The sequence below is a fragment of the Pituophis catenifer genome, unplaced genomic scaffold, assembly GCF_029215685.1.
Source record: "Pituophis catenifer annectens isolate HBS135680 unplaced genomic scaffold, rPitCat1.0.hap2 SCAF_9, whole genome shotgun sequence".
Classification (NCBI taxonomy): domain Eukaryota; kingdom Metazoa; phylum Chordata; class Lepidosauria; order Squamata; family Colubridae; genus Pituophis; species Pituophis catenifer.
In genome coordinates, this window is record NW_027256889.1 from 11,586,214 (window position 1) to 11,600,680 (window position 14,467).

A 14,467-nucleotide genomic window follows, 5' to 3' on the forward strand; every position below is an offset into this window, starting at 1 on the left:
AATGCTTGCTTTAGGAGCAAAGAGGGAGGGTGCCCGGCCTTCTTTGTAGCAATATATCCTCTTTTTTCCAAAATGGGGGCAGCAAAAGCAATAAACCTTGGTTAGGGCTGTGGTTACGAAGAGAGCTTAGTGTGTGTTTCCTCTTGTCGTTTTAATTAGTTAGTCGAGCACGGTTATATTTGAGTGTCCCTGCCGTAGAGGATTTCACTTCCAAAGTGTGGTGAAGAAAGCGTAAAAATAAGTATAACAATTCTATTTTTAAAAAAAATCATTGCTGTTCTGAGATGGAACGGAGTCACCGCCAACTTTCTTGTTCTGCTAAATTGTAGGAGAGCCTGCAAGCTGGTTGTTAAGTGAGTCAGAGAGAGCAAGCTGGTGGTTAAGTGAGTCGTGGCTGATTTTACAATCTTTGGGCCGTGGTTGTTAAGCGAATCACAGCAGTTGTTAAGTGAATCATGTGGCCATTAAGCGAATCTGGTTCCCCCCACCCCCCATTGTCTTTGCTTGTCGGAAGCCAGCGGGAAAAGATTGCGAATGGGGATCACGAGACCCTAGGACCATGATGGCGAACCTATGGCACACGGAGCCATATCTGTGGGCACGCGAGCGTTGCCCTAGTTCAGCTCCAGAGCGCCAGCCAATTTTCGGGCCTTCCGGGCCCACTGGAAATCGGGAAATGGGCTGTTTCCGGCCTCCGGAGGACCTGTGGGGCAATGGGGAAGGCTGTTTTTGCCCTCCCCAGGCTCCAAGAAAGCCTCTAGAGCCTGAAGAGGGTGAAAAACGAGCCTATTGGGCCCACCATGCCATCGCATGCCAAAAGCAGTGGGGGCGCAGACGCAGGGGGGCATTGAATTATGGGTGTGGGCACACACACGTGCAACCCCCCCGCGCTCCCCCACTTTTGGCACGCAATGGCAAAAAGGTTAGCCATCACTGCCCTATACCATTTCAGACAAGTGGCTGTCCAGACTCTTCTTAAAAGATGAAGCAGCCACAACTTCTGGAGGCAATCTGTTCCACTGGTTAATTGTTCTCACTGTTAGGAAGTTTCTCCTTAATTCCAGATTGCTTCTCTCCTTGATTAGTTTCCATCCATTATTTCTTGTCTTCCTTCTGGTGCTTTGGAAAATAAGTTGACCCCCTCTTCTTTGTGGCAGCCCTCCCAAATACTGGAACACTGCTATCATGTCACCCCTAGTCCTTCTTTTCTCTAGACTAGCCAAACCCAGTCCCTGCAACCGTTCTTCACATGTTTTAGTCTCCAGGCCTTTAATCATTTCAACTCAAAGACAATCTGCAAAGGTACCCATTGAATCTGTGTCCTGATGGGGTTCTCTCAGAAGTAACCTTCCTCTATGGCAGGAGTGGCCAAATATGGTATAACACTATGACTTGTGGATTTCAACTCCCAGAATTCCTGAGCCAGCATGGTGGGACTGGTCTGGTCAACTACCGTATTTTTCGGAATATAAGACATACCCCCCCACACACTAAAAGACGGTGAAAATTTGGATGCGTCTTATACACCAAATGTAGCCAAAAACATGAGGCACGGAAGAGGCGATGGTCTATGGCAATCCCTGCAGCCTGGAACAGCTGATCGGGGGTATTCCGGGAGACCGATCCACCCGCCCATCAGCTGCTCTTGCTGAATCAGGCTGCAATAATGTGTTGAAGCTGACCTAGCTGTTCGCTATTTGCTGCAAGGACTTGTCAGAGTTTGCAGAAGCAATCACATCCAGAAAACACACACAAGTAAGTGATTCAGCAGGATTCAATAACTTCTCTTTATATGTAATATAAAGTAAATCTACAATACCAAAAGCAGGTTTTCCAACACAAGCAAAACACAAGCAGAGGAGAGGAGTTTCAATTTCAGTTTTAGTTTCAGAGATCAGCACACCATGCAGCTTTAGAACAGTTGACCTAAGCTATGCCCACGCTCCTTGCTGTCTCCTTCCTTTTGCTCACACAGCAAATACTGTTTCAGCCCTCAACTACACTCTCTCTGACAGGATGCTAGCCAGATGAATACCGATGGATGCTGGTAGGCAGAGGCAGAATTTTTTTTTCTTATTTTCCTCCCCCCCAAAATAAGGTGCGTCTTATACTCCGGAGTGTCTTATTGTCCGAAAAATACAGTATGTTATACTGGCTCAGGAATTCTGGGAGTTGAAGTCCACAGGTCGTAAAGTTGCCATAGTTGCTCACTCCTGCTCTATAGGCTAAGCACCATCAGAGGATTTTTCTTTTTTTTGCAGGACCAGTGGCCTTATGCCAGGACAAAAATTCAGCACAGTTTCTAGAGCATGAAACATCCTTGTCTCACCAAGTTTAAAACCTTTAGAGGACTTTCCCCCCTCTGAATGATTATATACATGATGGAAGGGGATGATTGTTTGTTCCCACTGTTTCTCACTGTTACTCAGCTGACAGCAGACAACACAGCCCGGGGAATGCTACGTGGGTGTAGCTTAGGTGGAGAACACCCTTCTCCTTGTCTCACTTTCTCTGAGTCAGAAGAAGACTCCCCAGCCAAAGCCCTACCATCCAGACTCACAAATAAAAATAATTGCGCTGTGGTATTGCGGTGGCAACATTGCTGGGCTCCCCAGGGCGAGATCATCTCCATCGCTGCCCCTCAGGACCAGAGTATCTCATCTCTTGGTACAGTAGACTCCGTGCCAAGAGCAAATTGGCTTCTTGCCATCCAATTAATTAAACTTGAGGTCCTCATCCTTCCCTTCTCTGCTCTCATTCTCCTGGTGCCAACCACCAGTGCCTACGCAGCCCTTCATAGAGGCCACGCGGCCTATTTTGGCTGCTCTCAATGGCCACTCCTGCTCTGTTGTCAGTCATGATTTCAGGGCTAGACATCTCTAAACCCGCCACCATAATTTCATTTTTTGCCTAAATGGAAAAGTTTGTGAACTACGAAAGGCTTTCATGACATGTGCAAGTGGTAAGTGAAAAAGACTTCTACCCAACTCTAGTCATACCCTTTTTTTTTTTTGTCAGAAGCAAAAGTTTACTTGTGAGGAAAGGGGAGCTGTGAATTGCTTCCCACAAATAGAAGAATTGGGTACCAATAAAGGGGCATATATACTGGTGGGATTCAGCCAGTTCGCACCTATTCGGGAGAACCGGTTGTTAACTTTCTAAGCAGTTCGGTGAACCGGTTGTTGAAAGAAAACTTATTTTGTTTTTTTCCCACTTTACAGGGCTAATCCTGTAAGGAAGGCAGGAAGGAAACATTCTGGTGGTGTTTCTAGCCTAATCTTTATTGCCCTGCTTACAGAAACTGCCTCTCTGGTTAACCCTTATTACATTGTAACAGCTAAGACAAAGCGCCCATCGACCTGAGTGATGTTGAGTTAGCCATGCCCACACGGTCACATGACCACCGAGCCACACCTACCCAGCTGGTCATTAGGGCAGAGAACCGGTTGTTAAGTTATTTGAATCCCACCACTGGGCATATATGTAGCTCAGGGTTGAAATGAGGGGTCCTTGATGCTCTTTGAGCTTGGCTGTTTTCTTGCAGATGTTTCATTATCCTAGGTAAGATAGAAGTGGTGATGTTACCTAATTTGGGTACTGAAATGTCTGCTAGAAAACAACCAAGGTCAGAGATCACCAAGAACCCCTCAGAAGTGCTGGGTTTCCACCATGCTTAACCAAAGCAATTAAAACTTGAGTCACTGCATTTTATACAACTTGAATATGTTGGTTATTTTTAAATGTGGTTTTCTTTATTATGTCTTAGTGTGTTGTGCATATCCACCCTGTTTATTTAGTTTACATATTAAGGTACTATAAACTGACAGAATAATTAATTCAGTAATCAAGTTAAATATGTTATATGAACACAGCTGCTGAGTATTTTTTTTTTAAATAAAGATTTTTTTTAAAAAAAAGCATTTGTATATCTCAATTCATAACAACTTATTCCTGGCCAACGTGAAGGAAAAAAATATGTTAAAATACTAATAGCAAATCCAAATCTAACAAAATAACAAAGCAGGAAAAACATCTCAACCAATTAGTTTTTAAAATAGAACATCTGAAATTGCCTGTGGCATTAAAATATTGTAACTCCGCCCACTGACAGGAGTTCAATCCTGACTGGCTCAAGCTTGACTCAGCCTTCCATCCTTCCGAGGTCGGTAAAATGAAGACCCAGACTGTTGAAGGCAATAGGCTGACTCTGTAAACCGCTTAAAGGGGGCTGTAAAACACAATGAAGCGGTATATAAGTCTATTGTGCTATTGAACCATTTCCTCCAGACTAGTATGCAGGAGCACAATGGGGCTAAATTGAAGCATCTGTCCAAAGATCTGGATGAATGTTCTCTTTGCAAAGTGGTGTTGCAGCCTATAAGAAAACACAATTGCAGCCTGTTCAGGTCCCCAATTTACAACCGCAATTGAGCTCCAAATTTCTGTTCCTGGGTGAGAAATACGTTAACTGAGTTTTGCTCCATGTTGCGACCTTTCTTGCTACTGTTGTCAAGCAAATTACTGCAGTTGTGAAGTTAGTAACACGGTCGTTAAATGAATCTGGCTTCCTCATGGACACTTTGCTTGTCAGACGGTCGCAAAAGAGGATCATATGATCAGGGGCGGGTTTCAAAACCTATCACTACCAGTTCGCTTGTGGGCGTGCGTCGCGTGACATCATATGTGTAGAAATGTCCGGGTGGGTGGAGCCTCCCGCCACCGCTACCGGTTCGCCCGATCCAGGGCGAACCGATAGCAACCCACCACTGCACATGATCCCAGGACGGTCATAAATATGAGTCCGCTGCCCAGCGTCTGAATGTTGATCCGGTGTCCATCAGGATGCCGCAATGGTTATAAGTGTGAAAAATGGTCATAAGTCGCTTTTTTCAGCGCCGTTCTAACTTTCAATGGTCACTGAGCGAACTGTTGTAAGTTGAGGACTGCCTATAGTTTTCGCCACAGGTGATTGCCAATAACAGCCAGGCCAAGAGACGTTGCTTGGCTGTTGCTCCATCCTGACTATTCCTGTTATGCTTCTCGGAGGAGTTGTGTTGCCAGAGTCGCGCAGCCTCAAGCTTGATTGGACTGGCCCAGTTCACCGAGGCAACTCTTAGAAAAAGTATTGTCGTCTCTTCTCCCAGCCCTTCCCTTGGCTCTCTTCAGAGCAGCTGGCAGGCTGTCAGGTTCGACAGAAATGTAGAGTCCCCATACAGCTCTTCTGCCGACTGCCTGCGATGCACTGTCACCTCCATCATGCTTTTGTGTAGTTCTTGGTGTCTTGCATTTCTTTCTGAAGAGGCCATGGGGGTCCAGCGGGGAGAGGGGGGGGGCGGAATGTCTCTTTGCAGGAAACAGCCTCTGGCAGTTCTCCTCATGCATAAAATGAAGGTATTGCTGTTGCTTTTTCTTCTTCACCGGGGGTGGGGGAGGGGAGAGGGGAGAAAAAAAAAAAAGGGAGCTGAACCAACCATTTTCACAATCCTGGATCTTTCATGGAAGTTACCAGAGCCGGTTTCCGTGGAGCCGCGGCATGCCCAAAATAAGAAGTAGCAGCTGCCACCGGGCCTCTAGTCTTTGGCTCGGTCTAGGTCAGGAGTGTCAAACTCGATTTCATTGAGGGGTGCGTCAGGGTTGTGTTTGACCTTGGGGGGGGTCAGGTGGACATGGCCAGCTCGAGGTCACTCGTGTCGGGGGACACCTGTGGTGGCCCAAGTGCTCTGCCAGAGAAAACGGGCTCCCGAGCTCCGTTTTTGGCTGCGATGGCCTCCTGCAATGCTCTGCCAACAAAAACGGAGCTCGGGAGGAGGCATGTGCAGCCCTCACAAACTCTGTTTCTGGCTGCGACAGCCTCCTGCAACTCTCTGACAGCAGAAACGGAGCTCGAGGTGGGTGGGTGGGCTGCATGAGGCCTTTCCAAGCTTCGTTTTTGCTGACAGAAGCACCATGGGCCGGTCCTTTGGTGTTTCCAGGACGGCCCCATGGGCCAGATCTTAGCACCCTGTGGGCCAGATCCAGCCCCTGGGCCTTGAGTTTGACATCCCTGATCTAGATCTTTGGATACTTTCTAAAGCTTCTTTTTTTAATAAGTCTTTATTTAAGAATGCAGAACAGGTCAGGTTCTCTGGCTTGCACTCCCTGGAAAAAATTTGTGGGGAAGAGGAGAAAATTGGATTGCAGTCTTGTCAAAAGTGGGTTCTTTATATATATTTATTAGATTGTAGTTGATTGTAGTTGTAGTTAGCTTTGCTGGGGAAGAGGAAGATTTTCTCTTTTCTGGCATCCAGTAGGTTTTAAGGTTGTGGTATCAACTAACGAAGCATTCCTGACTTGCTCTCAAGTTGCCATAGGTAGGGGGATGGGAAAACAGAGCCTCGCAGCTGCATTGAGGAACTTGCATTTCAGTCAAAATAAAGCACATTCCAGGGGCAACGTGAAGGTCATCTCCAGGGAGACCCACAGTGGCCGGAGGGAGTGACTTTTACAATCTGCAAAAATTGCTTCGTTGGGAAATGTGACTGATGACACACCTTGGGGGGGAGGGGAAAACAGGGTCAGAGCCAAGGCACGACTTAAGTGAGGTCAGAGTTGGCTTCACTTGGATCGTGCGAACATTGAGTTCCTAATAAATAACTGGATTTCTTTTGAAGCTTGGTTTGAGGCTCATGATTTAATTAGGGCATCGGTTGGAACCCTGACATGGGGTGGTCAAGAGATATCTGCAGGATCAGAACCCAAAGGTGCTTTTTCTGGAGGCAACTGGACTTTCTGTTTTTTTCTTTGAAGACGTTTCACTTCTCAAGAAACTTCTTCAGCTCTGATAGGATAGTGGGGAATTGAAAGATTTATATTCCTTGCAGACAGCTGGCCGTTTGCATCCTTTTAGAGGGTTGTTAAGGTCACTTGGAGGTTTATCTGTGTCCTCAGGGTCACCTGAGTAGATCTCCCGGTTCCTGTAGTCTGCAAATTGTAGGAGCAATTCTCTCTCCCCCCCCCCCCCGAAATCTATTCCTACTCCCACACCATTCAAAGAGTGTTCATCCCAAATTGTATAGCTAAATGTCTGTAGAGATTCTCAGTCATCCAGGTCATGATTGTCCTGGAGGCAACTGGATTTTCTTTTTTCTTTTCTTTTCTTTGAAGACGTTTTGCTTCTCATCCAAGAAGCTTCTTCAGCTCTGACAGGATCAGAAGTTTTAGTCCAAATGAAGCACTGTTGCAATCCAAGCTCCACCACTTGTATGCGTGTGATGTCATGACGTACATCTAATCGGGAAAAATCTGGAGTTGCGCCGTGTTCCTCATTGGCTTCCTTTGACTTCCCTGCAGCTCCCACTGATGCAGTCCTTTTGACAATCTCACAGCACGTAGTCTGTGATTATCTAGAACTGTGTTTTTCAATTTTGGCAGCTTTAAGATGTGTGGACTTCATCTCCCAGAATTCCTTAGCCAGTATGGCTGGCTGTTGGAAACCTGGGAGTTAAAGTCCACACATCTTAAAATTGCTTGCATGACTGAGAAACACTGATCAGAAGGACCAAGCTGATAGCGGAATAGAAGGCTGTTATAAATCTCAGTTCGTTTGTTCCCCTCTTTGCTATTCCCATTTTTTCTTAAAAATATTAGATTTTGGCATAAGCAGTAATCTTATGCCACAATAAAATGATTAGTCTTTAAAATGCCACAAGAATCCTTTTTGTATACTTATGCATATTTATGTCCTTATTACAGAATAAACATTGTGGAACCTGCAAAAGAACAAGAGCAATACCTACACCTAATCATATCACTGGACAATTCGTTTTCTTTTCTAGTAATTAGTCACTTGTTAAGGTTTTCTCTATGAAAGTATCCCTTAACATCTCCAAAGTGACATTTCAATTTTTGCAGTCTTACTAAAGACTGCAAAATTTTTTGCAGCCACCTATGAGCAGGGCCAAAAGCTAGAACCGGGGTTTGCATATAAAAAATAAATATAAAAATATAAAAAATAAATTTAAAATATAGAGAGGTAAGATACAAGTCGTCCTCCACAACCGGGATCAGAATTTCCATTGCTAAGCAAGATAGTTGTTAAATGAGTCACAGCCTTTTTTTTTTTTTTGCCTTGGTTATTAAGCAAATCACTGCAGTCGTTAAGTGAATTGTGTGGTCGTTAAATGAATCCGGCTTCCCCCATTTTGATTCTGCTTCTCACAAGCCAGCTGAGAAGGTCACAAGTAGCAATCACATGATCCCAGGACACTGCAACCTTCATGAATACCTGCTGGTTGGCAAGTGCCCAGATTTTGCTCAAAAATCCATGGGGATGCTACGACAGTCATAAGTGCAAGGAGGGGTTGTAAAAGCAACTTTTTGGGGGTGCCGTTGTAACTTAGAATGGTTGCTAAAATGAATGGTTGTAAGTCAAGGACTACTTGTAGAGTTTTGCGACCACTGAAATAGAACAAGAATAGAATAGAATAACAGAGCTGGAAGGGACCTTGGAGGTCTTCTAGTCCAACCCCCTGCTTCATTTCAGACAAATGGTTATCCAATCTCTTCTTAAAAGCTTCCAGTGTTGGAACATTTACAACTTCTGGAGGCAAGTTGTTCCACTGATTAATTGTTCTCACTGTCAGGAAATTTCTCCTTAGTTCTAAGTTGCTTCTCTCATTGATTAGTTTCCACCCTTTGCTTCTTGTCTTGCCCTCAGGTGCTTTGGAGAATAGCTTGACTCCCTCTTCTTTGTGGCAGCCCCTTAAATATCGGAACATTGCTATCATGTCTCCCCTAGTCCTTCTTTTCATTAAACTAGACATACCCAGTTCTTGCAACTGTTCTTCATATGCTTTAGCCTCCAGTCCCCTAATCATCTTTGCTGCTCTTCTCTGCACTCTTTCTAGCGTCTCCACATCTTTTTTATACCGTGGCGACCAAAATACAGCAGACCTCAAGGGGAAGATTGAGAAGGTGATCTGTGCAGGTTTATCACTGAGACAGGCTCAACTCTCCCACGAATGAATGTTGACCCTCTTTGATAATATCTTGTTGTTTTTCCAAGGATGGCTTGTAATTTCTTTGATCCACCCTCTCCGTCTTACCTGTTGTCTTTACCATTCTTCTGCTTCCCTCAACCTCCTAGTCTTTTGCAAACTCAGCAAGTTCAGAAAAAGGACAGTCTTATTTTTAAAGATAGGCAGCCAACCTTGATGCTGTTCACGCTCTTCTCAGGTTGGGTTTAAAACTGCTTTGCTCTTCTAGGTCACACTGGGGGAGAAGCCTTTTGGAACCCGGTGCCCTCCAGTTCTGCATCAGGACTGCAGAATTCCCCCTGAATTCCCAGATGCCCTGGGGGAAGAAGCAGGGCTTAATCTGAGCTAGACTTTCAGGGCAGGCAATGCATGGCATTGGAATCGAGGAAGAGAACTCCAAACAGAAGAATTTAGCTGCTGTCTGAAACGGAAAGGGTTGAAGCATGCATCAGGCTGGTGAATTCATTAGACCCAGCCTCTGAGCTTATTGCCCGTGTTCTTTGTGTGTGTGTGTGTGTGTGTGTGTGTGTGTGTGTGTGTGAGAGAGAGAGAGAGAGAGAGGGGGGGGGGGAGGGGAGGGAGGAGGGAGAGAGAGAAAGGGAGGGAGGGAGAGACAGAGAAAGAGAAATGGAGAGGGGAGAGAGAGGGAGAGAGGGAAAGGGAGGGAGAGAGAGAAAGAGAGGAGAGGGAGGGAGAGAGAGAGGGAGGGAGGAGGGAGAGAGGGAAAGAGAAATGGAGAGAGGGAGGGAGAGAGAGAGGGAGAGAGAGGGAGGGAGGGAGGAGAGAGAGGGAGAGAAAGAGAAATGGAGAAGGGAGAGAGAGGGAGGGAGGAGAAAGAGAGAGAAAGAAAAATGGAGAGAGGGAAAGGGAGGGAGGGAGAGAAATGTTGAGAGGGAGAGGGTTGGAGGGAGAGAGAGAGATGTAGAGAGAGGGAGGGAGGAAGGGAAGGAGAGAGAGAGAAAGAGAGAAATGGAGAGAGGGAGAGGGTTGGAAGGAGAAAGAGAGATGGAGAGAGAGGGAGGGAGGGAAGAGAGAGAGAGAGAGAAAGAGAGAAATGGAGAGGGAAGGAGGGAGAGAGAGAGAGGGAGCGCTCGACATGTCTGCGAGGAGGGAGTGGAGTAGAAGGTAAAAAGGTCTCTGCCTAAAATCCTGCCTCCATTTATTTATTTATTTATTTGTAAAATTTATTAGCTGCCTATCTCACCATGCAGTAACTCTGAGCAGCAAGCTTACAATATTAAAATATAAAACTACGTCAAACCTAATAATACAAATACAATGCTATTACAAAAAAATCAACCTCGCTAAAAAGATGGGGGAGGGAAGGGGAGGGAGGGCATATGATGAGAAGGGGGGAGAGGGTGGGATTTGCTGTTGATCTATCAACCCCCTGCCTCCCGCAATGTGAACCCCTCTGTTGGAGTTCCAAGCCCAAACTGGTCCCAGGTCTTTAAGCTCTTACGGAAGATCAGGAGGGTTGGAGCCCAATCTCACGGGGGTGGATGGGTGGAAGATGTTCCAAAGGGGCAGGCACAATGGCAGAAAGGGGCTCTCTCCCTGGACCCCGCCAGCTGGAATACTGTGGCCGATGGGGCCCTGCAGCAACATTATTGGGGGAAGTGATTCATTAAATCTTCCTTGCTGCCCTGCCATACATTTTTGAGATAGCCCGAAGGACTGCTCTTCCTGGGGAGATCAGTAAAGCCAACTTGTACAAGGGACCGGTGCATATCTCTTGTCCCCCTGCTGCAGCTGGTGGGATGGAAGGGGAAGGCACTCATGTTAAATGCCTCTCTCCAATCCCCCCCAAGTCCTTCCTCCTCCTCCTCCTCCTCTCCTCCTCCTCCTCCTCCTCCTCCTCCTCCTCCTCCTCCTCCTCCTCCTCCTCTCTCCTTCTCTCTTCTCCTTCTTCTTCTTCTTCTTCTTCTTCTTCTTCTTCTTCTCTTCTTCTTCTTCTTCTTCTTCTTCTTCTTCTTCTTCTTCTTCTTCTTCTTCTTCTTCTTCTTCTTCTTCTTCTCCTTCTCCTCCTCCTCCTCCTCCTCCTCCTCCTCCTCCTCCTCCTCCTCCTCCTCCTCCTCTTCCTCCTTTTTTCTTCTTGGTCAAGGGTTTCCAAGTTGGCATGCCTCGTCTCCTGCACTGCGGGATGGAAAGAGTTAACGGGCGAAGGCCCTACCTGCTATTGCATTTTAAAGATGCCGAGATGAAAGCCCATAATTTATTCTCCCCACACACGAAGGAGCAATTAGTTCTAAACACGGCTTAATCAGTCAGCGAGAGATTGATTTCTGTAGACTTGGATTTGGTGGCTGCTGGCAGAGTGCCAGCCTGCAAGCAGTCTCCAAATAAATGAAGTGCAGAGAAGCAAGCCATTCCATAATATGATCTATGGGCCTCTGTAACTTTCTTGCCTGCTCATTAGTATGCCTCTGGACAAAGGCACGGATCCAAACTCGGCAGTCGCCTCGCCAGCCTCTCACCGGGCGATTTTCGACCCCTGTGTGCCTCCTTCCAGCCCATCCCCCCTGTCTGTGTGTGCAATTCCTTGCTTAGTTCATTCTGCCCGGCAGCCGTCTTCGCCCAGTTCCAGACAACAACTAGAACAAGAGGAACACTCAACACTCAGCACACATTGAACAGTTGATAGGTGTCAGCTTTGGAGTTCCATAAAATTCTGCATCAAGCTCAGTGGAGAGAGAGAGAGAGAGGGAGAGAGGGAGAGGGAGAGAGGGAGAGGGGGAGAGAGGGAGGGAGGGAGAAGGAGAGAGGGGGAGAGAGGGAGGGAGGGAGAGGGAGAGAGGGAGGGGGAGGGAGGGGGAAAGAGGGAGAGGGAGGGAGGGAGAAAGAGAAAAGCTTAGAAAAATATTTGCAAAAATCTTGACTTCTATGTAGGTTTAGATTTAGGTTTAGGTTTGTTAAATTTGTATACCGCCCTTCTCCCGAAGGACTCAGGGCGGTAAACAGCCAAGATTAAAATACATACAATAAATATAAAAATTAAGATGAATTAAAACAGAATTAGATCAAATTGGCTTCCCAAAATTTAAAACCCTTTGCCCATAAAATAACCCATTAAAATTTTAAGCCAGCCCGGCTTGCTGAAATAGGAAGGTCTTCAAAGCTTGACGGAAAGTACGGAGGTCGGGATCAGTCGTATTCCTGGGGGTAGCTCGTTCCAGAGGGCGGGTGTACAGGATGTACAGGAAGTCTTCAACTTTCAACCATAATTAAGCCCAAAATGTACGTTGCTAAGTGAGACATTTATAAGTGAATTTTGCCCATTTTTATAACCTTTCTTGCCACAGTTGTTAAGTCAATCATTGCAGTTGTTAAAGTTAGTAACACTTTCCTGATGTTGCAGGAAAAGATCATAGCCAATCATACTTTGTTCAAGAATATGACTCAAGGACACCTCTAGGAAGTCCCCAGGAGTTGAGTTTGGCTTTCAAGGAGATTTGACTATAATCATGTTAACTGAATATTTAATTTAGTTAATGAGGGGCTAATTAAGTTTATATCTGATTTATTTATTTTTATCCTGGCCATTCCTGGTCTTTGTTTCGGTGCTCTCCATTTTGAGCAGGGTGCGGTTTTAAACCCCAAAATGTGTCTCTCGATTTGAGAAAAGCGGGGCCCTCTGCGAACCTCAAGTGGAGCTGGAAAAGTTTGTTGAATGTCCGCTATAAAGCCAGGTGATGGGTGGCTCTGGGGGGACGGTAGAAAGCAGAAAGCAGAATGCCAAGTGAGAAATGTGAAGATTGCTTCTGGCCAACAGTGATAGATTTTTTTTCTCTCTCTCTCTTCTTTCCTCTTTTGGTCTTGTTTTGCTTGCAGAATTCCATCCGGCACAACCTGTCCTTGCACACCCGCTTCATCCGTGTGCAAAATGAAGGCACCGGCAAAAGTTCCTGGTGGATGCTGAACCCCGAAGGTGGCAAAACCGGGAAGACGCCCCGCCGACGAGCTGTCTCCATGGACAACAACAGCAAGTTCCTGCGGATCAAGGGCAAAGCCAGTCGGAAAAAACAGAACCAGACCACTCAGGAACGAGGAGACGAGAGCCCAGCTAGCCAGCAGGCCAAATGGTCAGAGAGCCCCACCTCCCATGCCGGCGAGGAATACGACGCTTGGGCTGACTTCCGGACACGGGCCAACTCCTCGGCCAGCACGCTGAGTGGTCGCCTCTCCCCCATCATGGCCAACCATGAGCCGGATGAGCTGGAGGAGGATGACGGGACCCCATCCTCTCCATTGATGTACCCCAGCCCTTCGAGCACCCTGTCCCCCTCCCTGAATGCCCGCTGTTCTGTAGAGATGCCCAGGCTGACTGATCTCACCGGCACCATCAACCTGAACGAGAGCCTGGGAGAGAGCCTTCTAGAAGACCTGCAGGACAATTACAGCATGAGCCCAGCCCAGCCGCTTTCTGCTGGAGGACTTCGGCCCAGGACCTCCAACTTTGGCTTCAGCTCCAAGTGCTCCTCGGTGGGTGCAGGAGGTGGGGGAGGGGGAGGAGGAGGAGGAGGCGGTAATACCTACTCTGGGACTATTTATAGCCAGCCCGCCATGAGCATCATGCGCCGTCTGCCCATGCAGACCATCCAAGAGAACAAGCAGGCCACTTTCGTCCCCATGAATTCCTACCGCAACGCCTCGTTGCAGGACCTGCTCTCCTCCATTTCCTACGCGCACAAGGAGGGGGAGCCGCACCTGCCCCCAGCCAGCAGCATGGGCCTGCCTCGCGGCCACAGACAAAACGCCCTGGTGTGTAGCGGTGGGGGTGGAGGCGGAGAGATAGGCTTGGTCCCCTACCCTCCCCACTCGTCCTCTCTCATGAAGAGCAACACATTATACCATCACCCATCACCAGCTGGCCATCACCCTCCTCTTAACAACAGTGCCTTACCCTCTCCGATCAGCCTTATGAGCCTGCCCGGTGACACTTGCAGCATGGTGAACATGCCTCACCACGGGCATCTCCATTCCTACGTCAGCAACCAGGGGGCGCACATGAGCTTGCTAGATTCCTTGCAGGGACCTTACCCAGAAGCCATGCACACCCCTGTTTTGAGTCAGGACAGATTCCCAGCCGATCTAGACTTGGACATGTTCAACGGGAGCTTGGAATGCGATGTGGAGTCCATCATCCTCAATGACTTCATGGACAGCGACGAGATGGACTTCAACTTTGACTCGGCTCTTCCGCCACAAAACGGTCTCAACGTGGCCCCTTTGCCTAGCGCCCCACAGCCCAACAATCAAAGCTGGGTACCTGGATGAGGCCCGTTCAGGCTGCTCAGGCCCAGCAGTGAGAGGGGCGAAGAGGGTCTTGGGGAAATAGAACTCTTTCCTCCATCATTCAGCCCTGCTCTTCTACTTCTTCTTCTTCTTCTTCTGTTCTTTGCCTTCATTTCTTCAGCCAGGCTAGAGCCATCTGTTGAAACTTGACAATGACA

At 47.3% G+C, this 14,467-nt stretch overlaps 1 protein-coding gene across 1 annotated transcript in view; it reads left to right on the top strand.

Annotated features, from left to right (window-relative positions):
* Nucleotides 1-14,414, top strand: part of FOXO6 (forkhead box O6) — a 155,347-nt gene extending 140,933 nt beyond the window's left edge. Inside the window, exon 2 of the mRNA XM_070949714.1 lies at nucleotides 12,846-14,414. Coding sequence (XP_070805815.1) covers nucleotides 12,846-14,291 — 1,446 coding nt within the window. The 3' untranslated portion in view covers nucleotides 14,292-14,414. The remainder of the gene's footprint in view (nucleotides 1-12,845) is intronic.
* The last annotated feature ends 53 nt before the right edge of the window (nucleotides 14,415-14,467 follow it).